Below are 20135 nucleotides of genomic sequence, written 5' to 3' on the forward strand. Positions count from 1 at the left end.
TTGAATGCAATAGACTAATAGCTCTTTGTTTTAGTCCAGAAGGTAGAAATAAGAACAAAGGAATTAATGTTTTTTCCATCAATTGTTTGTTGTATTCAAATCTCAAAATACGTCAACCTAAAAATCTGCATCTTTTGAATTTCTTATTGTACTATATATTTCATTGTACATAACATTCAATTATACTTAGAAATCGTCAAAAATTGGTATTTTTTGTTTAAACAAGTTAAAAATCGGTATTGATCGGTACAAAACCGATTATACCGGTACCGGTACCGTATCCATATAATCGGTACGGTATTCGATTCTTAGTTTTGATCATTTTCGGTTTCGGTATTAATCGGTTTTGGTACGGTTCCGTACCGAAAACCATCCTTAATAGAGTAATAGATACTACGGAGTATATAAAATACAATTTACATATATATGATTATATAAAATTTAAAAATTCGCCACCTCTAAAAAATCTAACCTCGTGTAGTTGTTTATTTTGTTTTATGTCTAAGCCCCATAGTGATGACCAATGTGATAATAGTGAATTGTGTTTTAATGAGTTAGGATTTAATAATCACAAAAGAATAATTTGATGTAAGTAAAGGTTACTGTAAGAAGATGGATAGATATATTAATGGTTAATTAATAAGTTATAACTTATAAGACAACTAGTTTTTTTATTTTATTTTAATTATATATAAATGGACCATTGTGATTATTATAATGTATTGTTATCCAAACCATATCAAAGCCCACATGGCCTCTATAACAGCTTTGCATATTTATTATGGGTTTTGTTAGCGACCGGTTTTAGGGTTGTCAGTAAAATCTAATTAGGTGCATTAAAATTTGTACTTTGTTATTAAAAAAATCAGAGAACAGTTTTTAATATATAATGTATAAGTTTTTTAACATATAATATGTTATTAGTATCATTATATATTATTATTTTTTTGACATTACATAATATGAATACATATGTATATGTAGTATATATTTTCAACTTAATAGAATAATAAATTTAGCTATGTAAAAATGTTTCCAATTTTTTGAAAACTTTACTGTAGTTTGTAAGAAAATTAAAATTATTAAATTGCTTATTGAGATAAAAGTAATTTAAATGATATGATCATCATCATGAATATCAGAATATGTAAGTTTATTTATATGTATATTAAAATCAAAATCAATGTTTTGCACCACTATTGACTACTGGCAGAACCGCGATTTTATTGTAATATTTGTGTAGTGTAAACGGTATATATATATAGGTTGGATCTGAAGGACAAAGTCATCTACTATACGACAGCTGTTATGGCGGATTAGCCTAGCCCAAAGCCTTTACCTATCCTCTAACGACGTCGTTTTCATTTCCTTTTCTGAGCTTTTTATGGTCAAATTTCAGCTCAATTTCAGTCCTTTTTCTCCGCTACAAAACCCTAGGTCCGTACATCTAACGACGTCGTTTTCATTTCATTTCTCACAATTATGATCCTTAACTTTCAGATATCTAATATATATACTTATATTTAACTGAATTATATACCGAGTTAATCAATTTCATGTGTGTTTTTTTTTTTTATATATTTATGAAAAAATTGTGATCGGAATCTGTTTGTGAAATTGAAGTGATTCTTGGAAATTGTGTTGACTTTGATGATAAAAATGTTGACTTCAGTCAATGGAATTTGCATTTGTTTATTAAGGTTTTCGAGGTGATCAGAATGTAATGTAGCTTTAATTATATACAATTCAACATTAAAATCGAACTTTTCCGTGAAACTTCAATTAAAGTAGTTTATCAAGCTTATCGTCGAGGTTTGCTCGTGTTACTGACTGCAAATTTTACGTAATCTGCAGCTTGTAAGGGTTTATCAATCAGCTCACATTGACAGATTGTTCTAGTCTGCGTAACCGAGCTTAAAGTTGGTGCCTTTATTCTTGATAACAGATTCTATACTTAACAGAGATTATTATTCTGCTACTGATGAAATCATTATATCGGTAGAATGGCAACGTTACAATGTTGGCGCGAATTGACAATAGGAGATCTATGTGTTTAGGGCATTTTATGGTAACAACGGTTTTATGTTTATGATTTAGAATAAAATATGGAAAAACATAAGTTTCCTGTCAATGCTGACGATTACGAGTTATACGAGGAAGTTGGTGAAGGTGTTAGTGCCTCCGTGTACAGGGCGCTGTGTATTCCGTTAAACAAGATAGTTGCGATCAAGGTTCTTGATTTGGAAAAGTGTAATAATGACCTGGTAGGTTGCTTTCCTTTTCAGACTTTCTCATTTCATACGTTGGGATATTATGTGTTAATAAGTATTCTCTTTCTAGCTATTGGGTTTTACATGTATATACAGTCTTTAGCAAAGCAAAACCTAAAAGGTGAATGTTTTAAACCCTATAGAAGTTTATTTCATTGGTTGCCGAATATAAGGTTATTAAAACAGTGAATTGATCACATTGTCATTTAATTAGTTGATCTCGTTGCCCTATTGAGTACGTAGATGATCAAATCAGCTTTTTTTTACATTACTTTGTTGATTATATCTTTCATGACCTTACAATTCGTCAAAAGATGTATTCCAATTTATTAGCTTTTTCTTGTAACGTTTCAACATCATCTTGCATTTTGCCCCTATCTAAGTTTATTGTTTAAAATAAAATAGGATGGCATACGCCGTGAGGTACAGACCATGAGCTTGATCGATCATCCAAATTTATTACGGGCGTATTGTTCTTTCACAACCAGCCACAACCTTTGGGTTGTTATGCCATATATGGCTGGGGGATCGTGTCTCCATATAATGAAAACTTCTTATCCAGAAGGCTTTGAAGAGCCTGTTATTGCTACATTGCTGCGAGAGGTCCTCAAAGCCTTGGTCTACCTTCACGCACATGGACATATTCACAGAGATGTGAAGGTACAACACTTGATCCTTCTAAAAGGTTCTATAAATATTATATCACAAATTAGACGGTTTTAAATGCACTCTTTTCAATAAAAGGAGTTGACAATATTCAGATGAACATATTTATGCACTATACTATAGTATGTATATGAGGGTTTCTTTTTTGTTGACTGAAATTTAACATACTCCTACATATTTGATGATAACTTTTGTATCATTTGGGCCATTTCAATTTTATGGTCAACTTCCCTATCAACAGTTTTATGTTGATCTATGATATTAGATACCAACACTCCTACACATTGTGTGTGTTTGGTTTATGGGTATGGGAAATTGGGAATGAGAGAATGGCTTTCATTCCCATTGAAAGTGTTTGGTTTATGACTTTGGAATCATAATTGAGAATCAAACCCGTTAATTTAGGCATGTTGTAAGGGTGGTGGGTTTACAAACCCATTCCCATTTCTACTTAAAACCATAGTGATTCCTTATTTAGAATGGAACACCTTCCTTGTATATTTCCACCCATTGCATTTCATAGTTTTATTACTTTATATGAGGAACAACTGCATGTCTTGCTTTCTCAAAGGAACCTACACACTGAATTAAATTCCACCCTGGGAATTTATCTAATTTTCCTTCTTTGTTCTTTTCTGGCAACCCTAGTCACATTGATTTAATTAGTAGTCAATAATTTTGGTTCGTTCATTTCAGGCAGGGAATATATTAGCTGATGACAATGGGACTATCAAGTTAGCTGACTTTGGAGTATCTGCATGCATGTTTGATACTGGGGATAGGCAGCGTTCCAGAAATACCTTTGTCGGAACTCCTTGCTGGTATGTTTTATTTCTTACCCTTCACATCTTGTAGTATTCAGCTATTTGGTGTCACTTTGTTATGTATTAAGTTTACCTGTTACCTTCTTCAAAACTATTCATTTCGCAATAATGTTTTCCCTAGGATGGCCCCGGAGGTTATGCAACAACTACATGGATACGACTTCAAGTAAGTGCTAAATCTGATTTACTTTGTTCTTTTACAGTATTTATTGAATATTTTTAAGCTAAACAGCTGCGATGTATGTAACCAGAGCAGATATTTGGTCATTTGGAATCACAGCACTTGAACTTGCTCATGGCCATGCACCCTTTTCAAAGTATCCACCAATGAAAGTAATTAATAAGGATCTGTTTATCAAACAGTTGCACTCATTTATTTATATTACTGAGTTACATCATAACTCTTCCCAATTCATCTCATTTCCTCCAGGTTTTGCTTATGACACTGCAAAATGCACCACCAGGTCTTGATTATGAAAGAGACAAAAAGTTTTCCAAGGTTTGTGCTATACTACACAAATTCCATATATAGGAATACGTGCTAACTTGCAGTGGCTATGCAGTCTTTTAAAGATTTGGTTGCTGCTTGCTTAGTGAAAGACCCGAAGAAACGTCCCTCGTCGGATAAGCTATTGAAACATCCTTTTTTTAAACATGCACGAACAACTGATTATCTTCAACGTAGCATCCTTGAGGGTCTTCCCCCCTTAGGAGATCGTTACAGGATGCTAAAGGTGTTTTTCTTACGCCATGTTATGCTGTGTATATCTATTTTGATATCTATATGTATTTTAAGAATCTCCAGATGATCTTGTTGTTCAGGCAAAAGAAGCAGATCTTCTTCGACAGAATAGTGAGTTAAATGGAAATAAAGAACATTTATCACAGGTGAAACAAAAATGCACTCATTAATCTATTGTTTAATATTCACATATTAGTTATGGTGTCTTTATATAGTATCTAATCTTATTCAAATTGTATCCTGATCTAGTGTGTCTTATAACATGCAGCAAGAGTACATTCGAGGAATTAGTGCCTGGAATTTTAATTTGGAGGACTTGAAGAATCAGGCTGCACTGGTATGTAATCTGTAAAAATGCTTGATCACTTTTGATTAAACGCTCAATGTTCTACTTTATCACAAAACTTTTTTGTGGGCAGATCAAGGACTATGATGAAAATTCTAGTGTCAAAGATCCAAATGCAAATTCAAAGCAACCAAATGGGCTCAATGATGTTGGATTGCCAGCAGAGAGGTTATCCCCTGAGGCAGCTGATCATTCAGATTCAGCATCCGACCTTGAGGTAAAATATTGATTGTGCCAGCTTCACGCCTTCACCTTTTCTATCTATATCTGATCTCCCCTACCCTTGGCATTTGTCTCTTCATACGTACTGGACCGTTTTGTCCTTCCAAGTTGATTAATTGTAATATAAATGAAATTAACTTTCTTTAATTGCAGGATGAAATTAATGAAGTTCCTAATTTAGAGGAATCCTTTGCAGCGTTTCCTATGAAGCCTATTCAAGCACTCAAGTAAGACCATATTTAGCATCCAAATTTCGGAGTGTTTTTTCTGTTTTTCGTGAAGTGAAACTGATGTTGAATTGGAATTGTGGTGAAGTTTGAAAACCTCTTCAACTGAACTTTTTGGTCCTATATAAACATTCATATATGAAGGTGTATCCAATGAAAGAAAGTTATTTGTGGACATAAATTGTTGTAGTTGCGTGATTTATTTGTGTTGTTGTGCAAGACTTGTTATATCTGAATGACATCTGATGACTTGTTTGTTTCTTTTATCGTCTAATTCAGAGTGTTATGTCAATACAGGGGATGTTTTGATGTTGGAGAGGATGATGAAAATTTATCAGATACCGAACAGCATAATGACTTGAAGCCGTCACTAAACTCTGAGAACCATGCTGAATTAAAGGATGCACAGAGAAAGTCCTCACCACAGCCAACTATTAATGGCCCAAAAAAGTATTCAAGTGGTTCACTGCTACCAGATAATGCACTTTACCCTAAGAAGTTAGTTGGCGATTTAGAGAGGTAACTATAATGCTTGTTCAGCTGTCTAGGAGTTTTATTCGGAATAATTAACGTACTCCCACCACATTGATATTGCAATGGTTGACACAACATTTCCTATAATATAAATCATTTTACCAATTGTCTTAAAATGCCATTGAACAATGATTACAACAAGACCCAATTCCTGAGCGGGGTATGGGGGAGGTGAGCTGTAGACACTATAACCTCTACCCAAAGGTAGAGAGACTGCTTCCATAAGGTCCTCTGGCCACAATGATTGGGTGGAGAAATCCTGTGGAAGAAATGCAATTTCATCTGAATTTGTAGTGTTGCCTATGTGATAATATCAGATATTAGCTTTAAAAGTTTACCGTAAAAGGAAATGTTGCAATCTTACCAAAATGAGATTTTTTTGCTTTTTTCATGATCTAGAGCGAATATGTTTTATACACTATTTAGTGATATGGAAAGGGGATGTTTCCCTTTCACATATTATAAATGCCCATCGGCTCTTTAAAAATACAGAAATTAGTTACTGAAATACTCATTGAGCCAGATCAAATAAATTGGTATCATCAGAGACAGTGATATTCATAATCTATTAAATTATAAGCTCTTCTTTTTATCCCTTTTTGTTCCAGATCTAAGAACGATTACATAGTGTAGTACCGGTGTCTCCATTGCTAATTTTTATAATCCAGAGTACACAGATTATATTATAATTTAGTTTCATTATTTTTGGTTCAATTCCCTTGGGCATAATCCCCAATAAAGAGGAAAGCTTGTTTTGTATATATTGTTTTTCAAAACTGAAGACGCAATGCTATTGATGGGCTGAAATCCTAGTATATTACATCATTAAGGCTTGTATGATATCATATTCTGGATACTAATTTGTATTCTTAATAATATGAAGAGAACAAACACTAGGGCGATTTCGAGTTGAACGCAGTTATAGTGGTCCATTACAGAGTCGACAAAAGAATAACGCAACAAACTCTTATTCCGGTAAGCCATCCTTCACTTCCTACTTCACCATGTATTTTTAGAATTTCAGGAGTCTGGTAAGTTTCTTCCCTTATCTTCACATGTCCGCCTTACCTTTTAATTGTGTTGTCTGTTGGTATAGAGGATGCTCCAGAGGAAGCTGTGGTGCAGCGCAAGGGACGTTTCAAAGTCACTGCAGCAGATTACAAGGTACACAGTTGGTTAATTGATCTTTGTTATGTGAGGCGCTAGTATTCCAACAGCTTCTTTGACTTAAACTATGCATTGGACAATAATAGTATAAGCTATAACTGATTTACATTGGCAAAATCTGTTAGATCATTGGCTCTATCAGTAACATTTCTTATTGGCATTCATAGGTTTCATCTTCTATCTTCAGAAAAGTAATTGTCTTCATTTTATATTTTGTGTGGGACGAGTGGTTTGGGTTACTGGTGACTTCATGAACCAGCTGGGTGATACGAACCCCTCCCATGTTAGGCTCGCATCATGGCATAATCCAAGTGTAGAACTCGCTCCCAAAAGCTAGCTCAAAGGAGGAGGGGACACCTTGACTTATAAACCACCAACCAATCCCGTACTTGGCCGATGTGGGATCATATCAATGCCCTACCCGTTGAAGAGCCAATGTCCTCGTTGGTCACGGCTATGTTGGTCACGGTTGGCACCCTTCTCCTTGGGTCCAAGCCACTACTCCGAGGGTTGGAACCTTGAAAGGTAGGGCTGGCTCTGATACCATTTGATACGAACCCCTCCCATAATGGGCTCGCATCATGCCATAAGCTAAGCTAAGTGTAGAACTCACTCCCAAAAGCTAGCTCAAAGGAGGAGGGGACACCTTGACTTATAAACTAAGTAGTTAATTACTAAAATAGCGGTGTAGCGGTCAAGCTCCGCTATATGCTATATTGGTTATAGCGGTGAGATAACGGTAATTAAAATATTCTGCAATATCTATATATATAATTTTTAATACTTAATATTTAATTAAAATATCAATTAATACTTTATACTTAATAGAAATAGCAAAATCAAGCTTAAAAGTGTCAATATTTAAAACATTAGTGTTACTATTGGCAAAAATCAGTGCTTCTTTCAAGTTTGGGCCACAAAAAAAAAGCGCTATAGCACCGCTATTTTACCACTCTTTAGACTGCGATAGCACCGATATCGGTAAATTTGTTTGAGGACCACTAACCGCTATAGCACCGCTATTGATAACATAGCTTATAAACCACCAACCAATCCCATACTTGGCCGATGTGGCCACGTGGGATCATATCACTGGGTTTCTTTGGTTGACCCTCGTAACTCTGTCTGTTACTTCTTTTATTGTAACCAATACAAAGTTATAACTACGGAAACAATATGGGTACGTTCTAAAATCTTCTTATGAAACTAATCACGTATATAGATTTCTCCGTATAAAAGTAAGTAGTCTAGCTGGACAAAGCGTAGCCAGACCAGGCCGAACCTTAACCGGCTATCCAGAATTCTGACTAGGTCAGTCGCCACTTGAGACAAAGAGGCTAGTCGCTTTGGCATTTTAAGTTTTTGGATCGGGCACGAGAGTGATGAGATGTGCTGGGTTGGAGGACGAGTACACACGCATAGATTCGTCAGAGGCCCTATGGCCGGATCGATCTTGCGCATGACCTGGTGCCGTTGTTCTTGGCCCCGAAACGGGTCGGTATTTGATCCCTTTCTCTCTACCATGAATCAGATTGAAGTATATATATGTAGGCGAGAAGAATCCAGATTGGTTTGTTATGTGGCTTGGCCGGCCTACCTTTCTTTGGAGCTGATGAGTTTGAAGTTTAACTAAATTTTCAGACAAGTTTTAAATTTATATTACAAAGTTAACTTCTCTACTACACTCACTCACGGGCAGTGGACCCGTTCGTTTATAGTATAGCATATCGGTAAGATCAGGATCGTTCTCCGGGACTATGTCTAAGAATGCAGCTAGGTGTAATTCTAAGGTTGTTGGGGGTTTGTCACTAATTTAACTATTAAAAATAAAATGCAAATTCGGTATTACCGGGGCAGGCTGTGTCGGAAGACACAACAAAAAGATTTTGAAAAGTAAATTCATGACAATAATATTAAAAATGATACATCTACTTGGAAACAGTTCACATGCCACCTAGATCATCTACCAAATTACTTATAACTGTTGAACGACTAATCACGACCAAGTTTCCTGTCAAGTCCCCCGGTCTAAATGGTTAAGATTCCTGTCAGTCACCTAACCCTTTTATTAAGTTTCCTGTTAAGTCCCCTAATTATGATTATAACCTAAGCATGTTTTTATGACCTAACCTTTATAGTCTACGGGATTCCTGTTAAGTCACCCTAGCAGTTTGGCTTCCTGTCAAGTCCCCAACCTACTTTAACTATACTTTCATATTCATTCAAGTATTTAAACCTAAACAATTATGGATCTACGTCAAGCATAAAAACAGTTCAACAATTATAAATACATAATATCACTATAAAGGCATGCTCACATTATCCAAGCAGATGCAAATTACTTAGCTACTCATGGCAAAACAAATACTACTAACAATTATTAATATAAAGAGATTCATAAAAATAATTGTCAAATAAATTAGTCTTGCAATAGTATCTAACAATAATAATAAAAGTAAATAGAAAAAGAAGATCAAACGATGCGGATGGTGGTGATGATGTCGAAGTCGAGACCCGAGCTGCTGCTCCTTTTCTTTTTCTCGGCCGCTGACTTCACACGAACAAAACCCCACCAAAAACCTATTCGTAATTGACTTATTCCTAAATTAATGTAAGCTGCTTGTAACCTAGTAATTAATGTAGGCTACGTAATTATTGCTCTCTCTCTCTATATCTATATATATGTCGGTGCAAAGAGGCAGCCGCCTCTCTTCTTCTTTTGGCCGGGCTCACGCACACAAGGATGGGCCAAAGCCCAATCTTTCTTTCTTTCTTTCTTCTGGGCTAGACGAGACAAAAGGGCTAAAGCCCCTTTCTGGGCTGCTGCTTCTCTTTGTTGTTGAGCTCACGAGACACCAGGCCCAATGGCCTTTCTCTTCTTTTTGGCTGGACACGCACGATACCAGTATACCACCACCACTTTTCATTTCATTTCCAATTCCATAAATGCTCTTTGACTTTCTTGACCGCAAGTCACGTACACCATCGAGTCCAATACATGGTATTATCTGTGAACCTGTGTTAATAGTAAATCTCATTAAGTACCGTGAGTTCACATATTAAACTCAATTAGACATTAAAATGCGGCCTAATAATTGGGGAAATAATCACAAAATGGACGCTTATCAGGAGCTGGGTAGAGTATTGATATAAAAACGCCTAGAGTATCTACATAAACATATGTGTTTATGAGTGAATGGATGACAAAAGTGGATATCGATGGGCCGGATGGGCTGCCCTTTTTGCTAAGCCCAACTCGGATAGGGATATTTCCGCCTAGCTTCTTGATTGTCATGCCCTATTTGTGTGTGTATATACATACTTATCCCACACTAACATACATACATAGGGAACATCCTACTAACAATGTACAAGGTCCGGACAACATAGCCTTGGCCTCTGTCCATAAACGACAAAAGGGTTATTGCCTATAAATACCCATTGTTGCAGACAAGTGACTCATATTCACTGCATTTCTACAAGACACTCAATTCATAATCAAATCATATTTCATCTCAATCCTTCTAGCTAGAATGCAGGAGAAAACACATTTCTCATGTTCCAGGATAACTATCGTCACCTTAGGTTCTTAAAGTACTTGTTAGGTTTTCACTGTGTATTCAGGGACGTGGTGGTTGTCGCGATTAAATCTAATTGTCACTAAGCTTTTCATTTCATGCCCAAATAGAAACAATTTAAGAGGTTATTTGCAATAAAGTTGACTTTGGGAAACTTTCATCATGGTTGACTCTTTCCCTTTTAGCAAACTTTTCTCATGACCTGTTTGAGATAACTCATAACCCCAATTGACCCGGTTATATTTAAGTGGGTTAAATCACCACTTGTTCAGTTACCTTTTGACTTTGAGGAGTTCTTTGTATTTATTTTTCTTTTTAAATTTCTGTCCCTTGCTCAGTGAGTTTTGAGGATAGAACTTAACTACATATCTTCTATGAAATGGTTTTTTGACCTTGCTTTTATTTTCTAATTTAGGTTCCTGTTGTTAATTCAAACATCAGTGGAACTACCAGTCCATCAGCATCAAGCATAGCTATTCCAGTTGTTCAATCTTTGCAAAGCATTTTGTACCATAGCACATTGCAAAAGGTATGCATCAGTTCAACTTGATTATATATGGTTTCTAAATGATCACTGATAAACAACAAATTTTCTACTTGTGTCTATGCTCAGGAAGAACTTCATAGATTAATCAAGCTTGTGGAGCAGGCATCTGGTATTTCAGTTTCCAGCATCATTATATAGTCTGTGTGTGCAATCACCCAATGACATATGAACCAGACATTTATCTCTGTTCTCTGAATGCAGGTAATTCCATGGAGTATGTGGAAGCAGGAACCAATGAATCATTACAGGTATTGGGGCCTATATCTTTTAATAAGTAACCTAAATATCTGCTGCAAGTTTAGATTGAAAACCTTTTTGCTTAACCAATGATTCTATTCTGTCTCCACTATTATTATTTATGTGCATGATGGCATTCTTTACCTCAATTCCAACTATAGTTAACGAGAGTAAGTACCCGCACGTTGCAGTGGTGAGATGGTGGGGGTGATAGGTCAAAAAGTGTGATAGGTCATAGAGTGTGATAGTCAAATGCCTTAGCCGTACGAGCTCCGCCCTCGAATTTAGAAATTCGTTGAAAGTTTATCGAATGACATCTCTAATGAAAGAGCATGAAATTTTAAGAACACCCATATAATTTTTATAATTTATCGATATATGGTTTTTGAGATAAAAGAATTTGAATGAATTAGAGGAATAAAATGATTTATGGAGGAGAGAGAAAAATGAGTGTTTGAGATTTGAGGAGAGAGAAAAAAATGAGTGGTTGAGATTTATTCTAAGGATATTATCAATAAGTTATAGGGGTATTTTGGGGTTTTCACTTAGTTAAAGTTGAGAAAATGGAGGGAACAAATGCTATATAATGTAGTAGGATGGCCCTATTTTTTTTTTGTCTCTTTTGGCTATGTTTGGCAAGAGCTTTTGGGGAACTTTAACTTTTAATTTTAAACAAAAAGCTCTTGTTGTGTTAAAAGCTTTGTTTGGATGCAACTAGCTTTAGTTTTTATTTGAAAGAAAAAGCTCCAAAATGAAACGCTTCTTGAAGTAGCGTTTCAAAAGCTTTAGCTTTTCGATGAAGCTTTTAGTCATTAATAGTACACAAATACTTCTTAACGCTGCAGCTACAGCTACCATACCAAACAATTCTATAAAATAAAAGCTCTAACTAACAGCTTTGCTTAAAAGCTACAGCTTATAGCTCCAACTAAAAGCTACAGCTACAGTTACTAACCACAACTACTTTTGCCAAACATACCCTTTGTCTACCATTTCTATTTCTTTGCTACATTATATGTGAAATAAATGGGCCAGTCGGGTAACGAAATGCATAAACATAGTGCTTAATATGATCACAAATTTTTTGTTGCCTAGGTATTGATCTGAGTTCTTAAATATAATGATTTAGGAGGTTTTGTCTACCAAAAGTACACTCCGGGAGACATTTGACCTGTTCAACCCATTGTTACATCTTCCCTTTTAAGCTAATCTTGTTTATTTGACCTGTTAAAGGTTAAACTTATACCGAGTCACCCCATCTGTGAGTAAATGCATGATTACATTTTTCTGCGAAACTCTCTTTGCTCAAGTAATTCAATAACTGTGAGAAGATACCAAGTGTGAGCCCCAGCCATTGCTTAATTGATTATATTTTCATCACATGCAGATACCTCTGGCTTCTCCAAGGGAGAGAGAACTACAGTCGCAAGTGATCCAATTACAACAAAGGTATCCATTTGGTGTTCTCGAAGTGCAATTTTCATAGCATACATACCTACATGTTTTTTATATTTAAAAACTCTTGTTCTTCAGAAATAGCATTCTGGCTGAGCAATTGCAAAAGCAGAAGATGAGAAATGCTCAGGTATATTTGTGTTATTTGGTTATTAGACTATTTCTCTTTGGATCTTATATTCCTCAACTTTTTTAGTTAAAATGTCGTTAAGGAAGTGGTGACCTGCGGGGTTTGTATCTTTCTGTTCTGCTGATTGTCTAATCTATTCATGAATTAGTTTATAGTGCTTTTTTAAGTTTACAGTAAATAATAATTTAAGGAAGGTTATGGACTTATGGAAGATCAAAGCATCAGCACAGAGATATTATATGATGTATCTTGACACTAAGTTGATATGATGGTTATGTGCTTGCGCTGAAATCCTGTCTTGCTTTTACGTTTACGTGATGATTCCGTATTAGACTAATCCAGTTAGTAAAAACAATATGTATTGCCACAAAAAAAAATTAAAAAATAAAATTGTATTGCCACCTTATCCCCTTTTGGTCTCGAGGGTACTACAACTTACAGACTACTACAAATATTTAGCACTAATATCTAAAACGTTCTGAATACAGATGGCTAAAAGTTACCCCTATGTATTTTCCGTATTTTCCAAGCTTTCGAAGTTAGGTCTAAGCTGCACTACTGTAACTTGATTCGGCGGGGACTATTTTTGCTACCTAGAAAACACTACAATTTTTTTATTTCAGGAACCAAGAGTATGTGCATTCCTAATGTAACAACATACGCGCTTTAATAAAAAAACCTACAGGTCCACCCCTGGTGGAGGTGGGGATATTGACCCATATACTTTTTAATGGGTCAGTTTGAGTGTCTTTATCCCAACCAGTTTAAACAAAGTATTTTAGCTAAAACGGGAATGGGTCAACTGGGCTGAAAATTTCCCTAAGTGTACTTGAAGTGGAATGCATACACCTCCTAAATTGTTGTTTTTTCAAATATATATTTTTTTAGTAATATTATTCTTGTACTCATGATTGACGTGTTGATTGTCTATATAAAGTGATAAGTGCACAAAAAGGTGTCTGCAGGTCAACCCAATTGTCTCCAGCCCTTTTTGGCACCCTACTCATGTCACTGTGTAATCAGAACTCAGAACCCGCCCATCTTGACACCTAGATAAAAGCAAACCTTATTTCCGGTTGCTGCCTAGGCATGCAATTGATTTTGGTTAAAGGAGATCTTATGTTTTAGTTCTTTCTGATGATTTCTACAGTTAAATACATGCACGGTTGGCTCTGAATAATTGCTCAATAGTTAATCATACACACACGAAAACATACAAGCACTTCCCAGCTGGCCATACATTTTCTAATCATATATTCTAGTCGTAATATATTGTGTTTTGGTGTGTTGTAGTTGGAAATGAAACTGAGTGATTTGATGAAGAAAGAAAATATCCAAGAATGATCATTGATAACGACCACTCGAACAGGATGACAATATACATGTCTGCATTTAAAGTTCAAAACTTTCATGACACATTCTGACATTGAACCTGATGGTCCTCCGATCGTTCATCTACATAAGTTTGCAATGGCTTATCAGGTAATTTTATTCTTTAAAAAGTGTAACATAAATGTGAATATAAGGAAAGGGAGCCTGGTAATTATGAGTTTGTTAGTGGCAGTGTATCCGGTCTCTAAATAAGCAGTCGACTATTGTTGTAATCATATTGCCCTTGATATTAAAGTTATACACAAACTGGATTATGTCGTGATTGAAGGATATTTTTAGATCATCATTCAATAAAAGGCGGTATGACATTATTGTTGTATCATTTCTATTACAGTGGTTGGCATGTTATATATGTTTATAACAACTTTAAACATCTAAGATGGTTTTTAACTTTACAAAATTATTAGCGATCGTGACTATTGATTATGGGGGTGATATTAGTACCAACTTTTCTAATACATATATACCATTGTGTACAACATATATATCAGACTGTGACCTGTTTCCCTTGTTCTGTGAGTCTTTTTGACTTGTCATTTTAGTTCTACATATCTAATTTTATTAGCCAAGCATAAAGTCTTGGATTCAAGTCTGAGCACCCCTCATAGTCATAATCGTTTAGCTATTCAGGTATGCCTCCACATTTTGAGATTGATCGTGGACCAGTTTGAGTTGCCCGTTGTTAACCTGCCTCCGATTCAAATACGCTATAAATTTGAAGCCTTATTATATAGCGTAGCAATCAACTTGATAATGACTTCAATGCTTTTCATTTTGTCATTATAAGTTGGTTTTTCAAGTGCGATGGTGATGGCAAACAACTTCCAAGTCAGTCATTGTTAAATATTAATTGAATATTCAAGAATCAATGAGATTTTTACCACCTATCATCGTAACTTCGTTCTGGATTAAAACCCATACAAAAAAAAAGAAAAAGAAAAAAGAGAGAGAGAAAAAGTTAAAGTTCTTCAAAAGAAAGGGATTCTTTTGACTATTAGAGTTGTTGATTTTTGTATAACGCCATTTTAGGTGTGATTGAGATTTACTTGAAGGCAAAAGAATTTTGGTTAAGCACGACTACAAATTGTTTAGTGCCGTGTCGCCATTTATATGAGCTCATTCAAGATGGTGGATTAGCTTGTGAATTGTGAAGATTATACCTTGAAGGCTAAGCAAATAATAGGATCGAAACACTTTATAGTAAAAAAAGTAATACGGAGTAATATGAAATTAAAGGGAAATACAGTATTCTCCAAACCTAAACACCTACAATTAGTACTCTGATTAACTCATAGAAAGAGTATTGTTCATGACACTATGACAGTATATTATTACTTTAAGAAACAATTATTTTTATACATAACGTATATACATACATATTTTTTTTTCATTATTAACAAATTCTAAAAGTAAAGCTAGGCAAAAGGGTCTAGAAGAAATTGAGAAGGGGATGGGGACGCATTAGAAAATGGTCCATTTGATTGTGACCGTCATTGAAAAACTGAGACAACTTTATCATTTGATCCTTGTTTTTTAGTTCTGATGGATATATATATATATATTGGTCAGTCAGTCACATGGACACTTGAAGCACTCATGCCTTAGCAGCCGGGTTACGTGACTACGTCTGCATTGAACCCGATGAACGTCAAAGACCGATCGTATTGTCCTTTTGGGAAAGTCCAGAAAATTAGGTCCTTTCATTTGGTTTATAATAGTAATAAATAAATTTGCTCCGAGACAAGTTTTTAGCGAATCAACTCGAATTGCTCACGAATAACTTGATTTTATCTACACCCCTTGACATCCATTCTTTTTAATGAGGAACCATGTCAATTTGGAGTATAAAATTAATATTGTTTTCACATAATACTAGTTACGATATACGCTTCACGAAAATATCTTAATCTTAATCTTAATCTTAATATATACTATAAGACAGTTGAACTAATGGCTAATTAACCAATCACATCGTTGAATTTCATCAAATTGACTTTTGATGATATCATCATTTAGATAAACTATATTATTATATTAATTTGTAAAAAAAGTCTCATTAATTTATATTTTTTTGTTTTTCATCAATAATTTACACTTTTTAGCCCTGTACTTAATTTATAATTATTTTTAGCCATAAACTTGAGAGAATTTTTTAAAATTTACAATCATTTAATTAAATAAAAAAAATGTAACATATGAAATATTTTCTACAAAAAATTATTTGAAAACCTAATGACTTATTAACAAATATTAGAAGAGTCCTAATTGTTATCAATCAATATATAAAATCAATCCTAATTGTTATCATATTATCATAGAACAAAGTGATTGAAAATAAACATATGCGTGTTATGAACGCACATCATGATTAAATACATATACTTGAATGTCAAGTTCGGGATCACAAATATGTTTATATTTTAATTCTTAATTATTTTTTCTAATAATATCACATTATGAGTACATCTGTTTCAAAATATAATATAATGGAGAAATTATTATATATAGCATGTGCCTTGTGGAATGACTACGGCAAACAATTCCATCAGTATGTCTAGGTTAATAATGACAGTGACCAACCTATAATTATTGTACTACAACTTGTAAAATATAACACTTAAAACCGTGTTTTTTTAAAATTATAAGCTTTTATGAATTAAATGTATGAAGATCTAATATTGTTAATATCGTAAATTTCGTGTCCAGTGTTGGACACGAGTCTAAAATCTATTAAGTTATTATAAAAGATCACAAAATTATGTGATACCGAAATAATAAAGAGCTAAGGAGGAAAAAACATACCAATGTGATTGTAAATCGCATGCAACACACGTCATTTTGTATAACTATCTATTTACGGAATATTTCTTTTAGAGTAAATTATATGCCATTTTGCGACACCATTTTGTTTAACTATCTATTTTATTAGAGAAATGCTAAATATATGTCATTTTGTTTAACGTGCATAAAAAAACTTGTATCCTCCATATTAAAAGTCCGCCCCTGATTTTCATGGTAAATATAAAAATAATTTATACACTTTAAACACAACCCTAAGGGCTATATTTAACAAACCCCATTTTATTAACTATATATTTGAGGTATTTTTAGTCGGGTAGTTTAAATAGGAAATGAAATTAATATCTATACAGATCATTCTTTATGATCTATATTTTCTTGACGTAACATTCTTAATGGTAATTTATATAGTTTCTTGATAGGCTTTAGAGACAAGAAAAATCAGAAAACCACTTTATATAGTTTCTTGATAAACAACCACATATGCTAGCTTGAGAAAATTTACTTAGAGGGTGTTTGGGATTGCGTTATAAAATGATTATCTGATTATTACGTTTATAAAATGTAAATAATCTAAAAAAGTATTTGTATGAAAAAGTGATTATTGGCTATGAAAACGCAGTTTTGGAGAATCATGTACCTGCATGCTTTTTCAAAACACAGTTTTGAAAACGCATAATCTATTTTGAAAAAGCAGATTTTGTTTTGTAATTGCAATACCAAACACTCCCTTATTATCTTATAGTTGAGTCATTATTCTTTCGAGAAATTTCAAATTTTCATAAATGGTTTGGAACAGCGAAGAAATCATCCCTAACTCTGTGTGCTCTTAAAAGCTACCCAATGTCAGCATTCATCCCTCAAGGATTAGTCCATGTCAGTGCTACATCAGCAAAAAATACTTCAAGACTAATCTCCCCAAAACACACTCAATACACTCTTCCCTCAAGAACTAGTCTTGGACCCACTAATTATTTAATTCTACCATTTTACATAATCTAATAAAATCTATATTACTAAAACATACATCGAAAATGTGTTTGTGTATAGCAGAAAGGGAAGAATTTATGAATACATGAAAGACTGGTATGAATTTTAATGGAATTGAAGTGTATATATAGGATTTTAGGAAAATTAGCCGTTAAAAGACTAAAAGTGTCATTTTTTTAAACTTGTTTTGATCGAAAAGGGCGTTAGACGGACCTGTTTTGCCAAGTTTTGAAAGAATTATTTTGTCTTCTTCCCATTTACAACCGTTGCTATTAAAAAAAAAAAACAAATCCACCATTCAAGCTCGTCCCTGGAGGAACGAGCACGGCGGACGAGTGACAGAAACAAGCGTGGGACTAGTCACACCCAATTATTTGGACTCGTCTTTATATGTCGAACGAGCCCTAGAACGAGGGTATTGGGTAGCCTTTTTAAGGTACTACGAGTATATTATAAAGTGAGCCAAAATTTAGACCATGACTTTGTTTTACAAAAGTCCTTTATATTTTTCCTACAACGCATTTGCCGAGGGCTACAAAAATGGACTGGAGTATAAAATTAACCCAAAAACAAAGAAGCGGACGATGAAAATCGTTGATATAATACTACTCGTATATATACATGTTAATTGTTACGTATCGAACATATAAAAAAGAGTTTGTTAATTTACAATGGGTCTGAAAGAAGGTGGCGTCTATTGTGTGCCAGGCATTCAGCCACGTGCTCCTCTTTTGGATTTTTCGTTCTCCACATTGATCGAAGTGGTTGTTGACATGTTCACCTCACAAAATAAAAATATAGTATTTGATATAACACACATTTTAATATTATCATATGATTTTGATATTGATATTGTCTTGGATAGATATTTGTGGTGAATGTGGTGATTGCCGTTTATCCCGTTCATAGATATTGGGTCCTCTTGTTGTTAGTTGCCGTTTAATTATTTTTCTAGTGATTATTGGTGTCGTTGTGAAATTGTTTTATAATCATACTATATCGATCAATAACAAATGTTGGCAAATTTATTTATTTATTTATCTATTATTGACTTGGTTTTTTTGTTTGTTTTTAATTTATTTTTTTGTTTTGACAATTTTATAAAACGATTGGATCCCTTCAAGTTAGGACAATTTGAGTTAAGTTAGTATCTGATCTTGACATTAATATCAAAATTAAGGGTTATGCTTTAAAGGTTATCCTTTAAATTTTTTTGATTTCCATCAAATGGTTTAGATTCTTTAAACTTGATGAGATCTTAATCCCTTTTAAACATGATTATGATATTGACGTTAGATAGGCATATATATTTTTTTATTGCATTTGTCATTGATTTTTTTTTTTTTTTGATGATTTTTTTTGTGAATTTTTTCTTTGTTTGTAAAAGCACATAAATGACAAACGAAAACATGAGGTCTCTCATCGCATACCCAAACTGACGCTGCATATCATGTAGCGTGAAACCTCCTAATTTGAATTATAGATCTAGTCATCTAGGTAGAGCTTTGTTTGTAGAAGTTTTTTCACTCTCTAGATCTAAGACTAATTAAGATCTCTCTTGGTTTTCCCTTTCGGCTTTAGTTTTGCCTTGGTGTCGTATATATATTTTCAATGGTAAAATCTTAGGCCAAATGTCATTTTTGAAGCAGCTTCTCAACCTTTGAGTAAGTTTAAAATTGTCTAATCATATCTCTTATAGACCCCGCTTTGCTTAATTTAAGTAAGATTATGCAAGGTATCTCGTTATGGGGCATTCCCACGCCCAAAAATGCACCTGAACATCCTCAGGGTGTTTTCGACCTTAAATTTGCCTTACCCATTCCATTTGGAACAAGCATGGCCTTCTAGATATCCACATGTTACTTATCTTATGGGTGAGAGACATTTTTTTAATGAGTTAATGCCTCCACTCATGACAAAACTTAATTAAGACCACGGGGGTTGTAGCCCCTCCAAAATTTATTTTATTATGTCTAAATTTATTTTTGGATTTACAATTTATAGTATAA

The 20135-nt window shown here is 34.1% G+C and overlaps 1 protein-coding gene across 3 annotated transcripts; it reads left to right on the forward strand.

The window, feature by feature from the left end:
• The first annotated feature begins 1203 nt into the window (after window positions 1-1203).
• Window positions 1204-14656, forward strand: LOC122578164 (serine/threonine-protein kinase BLUS1-like). Of its 3 annotated transcripts, XM_043750065.1 has the most exons (22): window positions 1210-1437; window positions 1855-2068; window positions 2161-2264; window positions 2676-2930; window positions 3633-3757; window positions 3882-3926; window positions 4012-4093; window positions 4191-4259; window positions 4324-4494; window positions 4583-4648; window positions 4771-4839; window positions 4922-5065; window positions 5224-5297; window positions 5595-5816; window positions 6715-6806; window positions 6928-6995; window positions 10992-11105; window positions 11190-11232; window positions 11325-11371; window positions 12748-12809; window positions 12894-12945; window positions 14239-14656. In XM_043750065.1, the coding sequence occupies exons 4-22, from the start codon at window positions 2703-2705 to the stop codon at window positions 14287-14289; spliced, it is 1824 nt and encodes a 607-aa protein (XP_043606000.1). In that variant the 5' UTR covers window positions 1210-1437; window positions 1855-2068; window positions 2161-2264; window positions 2676-2702; the 3' UTR covers window positions 14290-14656. The 3 variants fall into 3 exon arrangements, with proteins under 3 accessions (XP_043606001.1, XP_043606000.1, XP_043605999.1); XM_043750064.1 differs by having other exon boundaries at window positions 1855-2264; XM_043750066.1 differs by lacking the exons at window positions 10992-11105; window positions 11190-11232; window positions 11325-11371 and having other exon boundaries at window positions 1204-1437; window positions 1855-2264.
• Window positions 14657-20135: the final 5479 nt, after the last annotated feature.

This window comes from Erigeron canadensis, chromosome 8 (assembly GCF_010389155.1).
Source record: "Erigeron canadensis isolate Cc75 chromosome 8, C_canadensis_v1, whole genome shotgun sequence".
Classification (NCBI taxonomy): Eukaryota; Viridiplantae; Streptophyta; class Magnoliopsida; order Asterales; family Asteraceae; genus Erigeron; species Erigeron canadensis.

Excerpts from the sequence above, each read along its gene's own strand:
- LOC122578164 (XM_043750064.1), top strand. The coding sequence starts at position 2,106 with ATGGAAAAACATAAGTTTCCTGTCAATGCTGACGATTACGAGTTATAC. Across the intron at positions 2,931-3,632 it reads ATATTCACAGAGATGTGAAG|GCAGGGAATATATTAGCTGA; the intron begins GTACAACACTTG and ends CGTTCATTTCAG. Across the intron at positions 3,758-3,881 it reads TTTGTCGGAACTCCTTGCTG|GATGGCCCCGGAGGTTATGC; the intron begins GTATGTTTTATT and ends TGTTTTCCCTAG.